This window comes from Elephantulus edwardii, unplaced genomic scaffold, assembly GCF_000299155.1.
Source record: "Elephantulus edwardii isolate Elephantulus edwardi_28Jun2011 unplaced genomic scaffold, EleEdw1.0 scaffold00057, whole genome shotgun sequence".
NCBI lineage: Eukaryota > Metazoa > Chordata > Mammalia > Macroscelidea > Macroscelididae > Elephantulus > Elephantulus edwardii.
Genome location: NW_006399807.1, coordinates 12,499,931 through 12,504,217, shown reverse-complemented (window position 1 = coordinate 12,504,217; position 4,287 = coordinate 12,499,931). Strand labels below are relative to the sequence as shown.

The following is a 4,287-nucleotide window of genomic DNA, read 5'->3' as shown; positions in this document are numbered from 1 at the left end:
GGTCTCTTTAGGGTATATTCCCAGTAGTGGAATTGCTGGGTCAAATGGTATCTTTATTTGCAACTTTTTGAGAAAGCGCCACAATGCTTTCCACTGTGGTTGCACCATTTTACACTCCCACCAACAGTGAATCAGGGTTCCAGTCTCTCCACAACCTCACCAGCATTTGTTGCTAGAGCATGTTTTTTTTGTTGTCTCTTTCTCAATATTTAAAAATTCAGTTTTTATATTCTTAAAATTTTTGCTTTTAGAAATTTAAAGTGAGTATTCCAGAATAGTTATGCTTTTATACTGTTCTTGAAAGCAGCGAAAGATTAAAACCTAATAGGTCATTACTTCTCTTAAAAATTATATTGTGGAGAGCTCTGGTGGCCTAGTGGCAAGAAGCTGCAACTACAGTCTCAGAGGTGCACAGTTCAAATCCACCAGGTGCTCTGCTGGATCTGATTTGACAGTACACACAAAAAATAATGAAATAAAATAAATTAAAAAAAAAATTACATTGTAAGATAATACTGGAACAAAGAAACATGTCAATATGTGGAATATAAGTTATGAAGTGAAAAAAGAATGTTGTAAAACAAAATGAATTCTATATATATATAGGTATGGAGTTCTGTACGGACGGTACTACTACAAGTAAGGATGTTATGACTTTGTTTCACTTATCTTCAGCATGTTAACAGGAGGAGTTAGCTCTTGGGAAAGGACATGATGAGAGAAAGCAGACTGTCGTGCGGAAGACGAAGATCCTCGATGAAATACAAACACAGTGATTGCAACCTTGGGCTTGGGCACAGCAGAGATTATGAAGATGGCAATGCTTCAGGGAGGGATGGGTTGCTGTACAGAGTTGCTATGATTCTCTTACACAAAACAACAAGGGGTTTTCCTGAAGAGCCTCTATTTAGATATGGACCTCAGGTCTCTCACTTAGCAGACATTTACACCAGCTGAGGCTTTGATGAAATAGACATTCCTCTGGTCCTCTCTGCTTTCAGTCAAGATCCATTTGGCATTAGCTATAATATCTGTAGTACCATGGACTCTTCTAAACCCAGTCTGCACCTCAGGAAGTTCTCTGTTGATTTGCTGTTCTAGCTGTTGTCTGTGTAGATCACAACAAACTGTGGCTGACTCAGAAGAACAGGAATCCCAGAACACTTGATTGTGTTTATGTGAAACCTATACTTGGACCAGGAGGCAGTTGTCAGAACAAAGCATGGTTAAAAATTGGGAAGGGTGTGTGTCAAGAACGTGTCCTATCTCCATACTTTTTCAATCTATACGGGGAACAAATTATCCAGGAAGCTGGGCTCTATGAGGAGAAATGTGGCATCAGGATTGGAGGAAGACTCAACAACCTGTGTTATGCAGATAACACAACCCTGCTTGCTGAAACTAAGGAGGCCCTGAAGTGCTTGCTGCAGAAGGTCAAGGACTGCAGTCTTCACTATGGGTTGAAGCTCAACATTAAGAAAACAAAGATTCTCACAACTGGGCCAACTGGCAGCATCATGATAGATGAAGAGATTGAGATTGTTAATAGCTTCTGTTTGCTTGGCTCTACAATCAACACTCTTGGTACCAGCAGCCAGGAAATTAAAAGATGAATTGCATTGGGAAAATCTGCTGTAAGAGATCTCTCCAAGGTACTGAAGAGCAATGATGTCAGTCTGGAGACTAAACTGCGCCTGATATAGGACATGGTCTTTGCAATTACTTGCTTTGCATCGGAAAGTTGGACTACGGCTAGGGATGAGAGAAGGAGAATTGATGCTTTTGAGCTGTGGTGCTGGAGAAGGAGTATTGAATATACAATGGACTGCAAAGAGAACAAAAAAGGAGAGGGTGAAGCCAGGCTGCTCCTTGGAGGCAGGGATTCTGAAGCTTTGTCTGACATACTTTGGAGAGGGACATTATGCTTGGGAGCATGGAGGGACAGTGCATGAGAGGAAGACCCTCAATGAGATGCATAGATTCAGTGACTGGGGTAATGGGGGTAGGTGCATCAGAGACAATCAGATTGGCAAGGGATAGAGGAGGGTTTAGGGCTATTATACAAAGGGTCGCTATGAGTTGCAGGCAACTTGATGGCTCATAACAACAATAACAGAGGCTTGAAAGAATGAATGGTTGCTGTTAGAGCTATAAGGCTGTTCTTACCTCTGTCTGTACTCGGAGCTGATTTGAAAGACCTTCTTTGTCATGTAATAACTTCTTTTCAGAATTCTTAAGCTTTTCTAATACACTCTTTACTTCAGCTAGTTCTTTCTTAGGATTGACACCTCCGTCTGATTGACCAAGGGATTCTCCTTTATGTCCCAGAGTTTTAACCTTTGCATTTTTGTTAGGAGTATTATGAGTTATAGCAGCTTTGGGGACTAATATTCTTATAGCCTCAACTTCTACTGACTTTTCAGTGACAATCTGCCCTAGCTGAAGAAAACCTGGGCTCTCTGATACAACTGCTGTCTTCCGTGGACTCTGATGGATGTGATGCTTTACAGACTGGACGCCCGGAGTGACTTCAACCGATTTAGGTGGCTCTTCAGTTTCCATTCCATCTCCTGCTCCTCGAACTGGGGTAGAAGGAAGGGTAGCTAAAAAGAAAACAAAACAGGTACCAACTGAAAAGAAATGTGTGAAGACATGCTTTGCCCTGTATCAGAATTAATGGCACTAACATGAACAAAAAAGTTCAGAGTATACAAGCATCATCTAAAGATAGTCTAAAAGATCTCAAGTAAATGATTTATTAGTAAAAATTATGAGAGTAAGACAGAGGATTTAGCTCAAATCATGACTTCTACTTTCTAGTATGACCTTGGGTACATTATTTAACCCACATGAACGTTCACTTTCCAATTTTAAAAACTGATATAGTGACAACAATACTACAGGGTGGTCATAAGAAAAAAAAAAGTGATAATATCAAATGCCTGGCACACGAGAAGTAGTATTAGCTAAATATGAAAATAATTATCAACGATTTATATTAATATTAAAATTACCCACCTCAAAACAGATTCATTCCTTTTTGAGAAATCTTTGCAGAGAAGCAAGGAAAAGCATCCTATCACTTGACATCTGACTAGGAAAACATTCATTCCTTTTCTTTGGCCTAAAGGTATATGCAAGTCCTGGTTGCACATATGACTACATTGTGAGATGGACTACCTGATAGTGATGTGCAGGTTTGGCATTGGTCACTAAACATGAATGCTGCAAATCTATCCATGTAGAGAGTACAGCCAACAGGAGGCAATATTACATCAATCTCTTTTTGTTGTTGTTCTGTATCATCGAGTTGGAGTTAACCTGACCCACCAGCAAGTTTTCAGAGGCAGTAAATGGCACATGAGAGGACTGCCCATCTTTCTCCTATGGAGCAGCTGGTAGAGTTGAACCTCCTATCTTTGGATTGGCAGCACAATTCCTTACCACCGAGCCACCTGAATTCCCTATACATCTCTTAGCCATCAACAAATCCTCTAAGGAAATGGATTCCTTGTCCTGGGACTACTGGACCATAATCTTTGGGGATATCAAGATCAACTGGCATAACATAATCTATAAGGATAATGTTCTACAATGTGTATTGGTTAGTAATGACTGGAGATATAAAAGTTTGCAAGCAGCTAATCTAAAGTGTAATCATGAGTCTCTGCCTGTCTGGAACCAAGAAGAGTGACGGAAATCAAAGATGCATTAGCCCATAGCACTAGTGGTGATCCTTAAGCTCCATGGCCCTGAGACCGTAATAACCGATGGTGCCAAGTTACCACTACTAACCCCTCTGAAAGCAATTATCATAGAAGGCCCTGGATAGAGCAGCCTATAAACGTAGAACAAAACTCAAAACCACGACACTGGCCAGGCTTACTGGTGTAACACAGAATACTACAGCTCTTGGCTTTTCTTTTTGAGCCTGGAACTGAACTCACCCCTGTGTCATACCCAAGACATTTTTGTAAAACAGATTTTCTTTTAAAAAAAGAGACTGAGCAGTGCTTCAGATTAAACTTCTTTAGACATCCCATAACCATGTCATGTTCAAATGATTTTACTGTTCTCCATTCCCTCTAGAGGCTTACCATTAGATGTAGGTGTCAGGGTTTTGTTTTTTTATCAACACATCTATCTATGGTCAACTGATCTTTGACAAGGAGATGAAATCAGTGAAGTGGGGGAACGACAGCCTTTTTAAGAAATGGTGTTGGCAAAATTGGAAAAATATCTGCAAAAGACTCAAGCAAGACCCACACCTCACTCCATACACAAAAA

General features: G+C 40.3%; 1 protein-coding gene across 1 annotated transcript in view; it reads right to left on the bottom strand.

Annotated features, from left to right (window-relative positions):
* BLZF1 (basic leucine zipper nuclear factor 1) overlaps positions 1 to 4,287 on the bottom strand; it is a 32,160-nt gene that overhangs the window by 11,398 nt on the left and 16,475 nt on the right. The window contains exon 2 of the mRNA XM_006887410.1: positions 2,167 to 2,603. Coding sequence (XP_006887472.1) covers positions 2,167 to 2,603 — 437 coding nt within the window. The remainder of the gene's footprint in view (positions 1 to 2,166; positions 2,604 to 4,287) is intronic.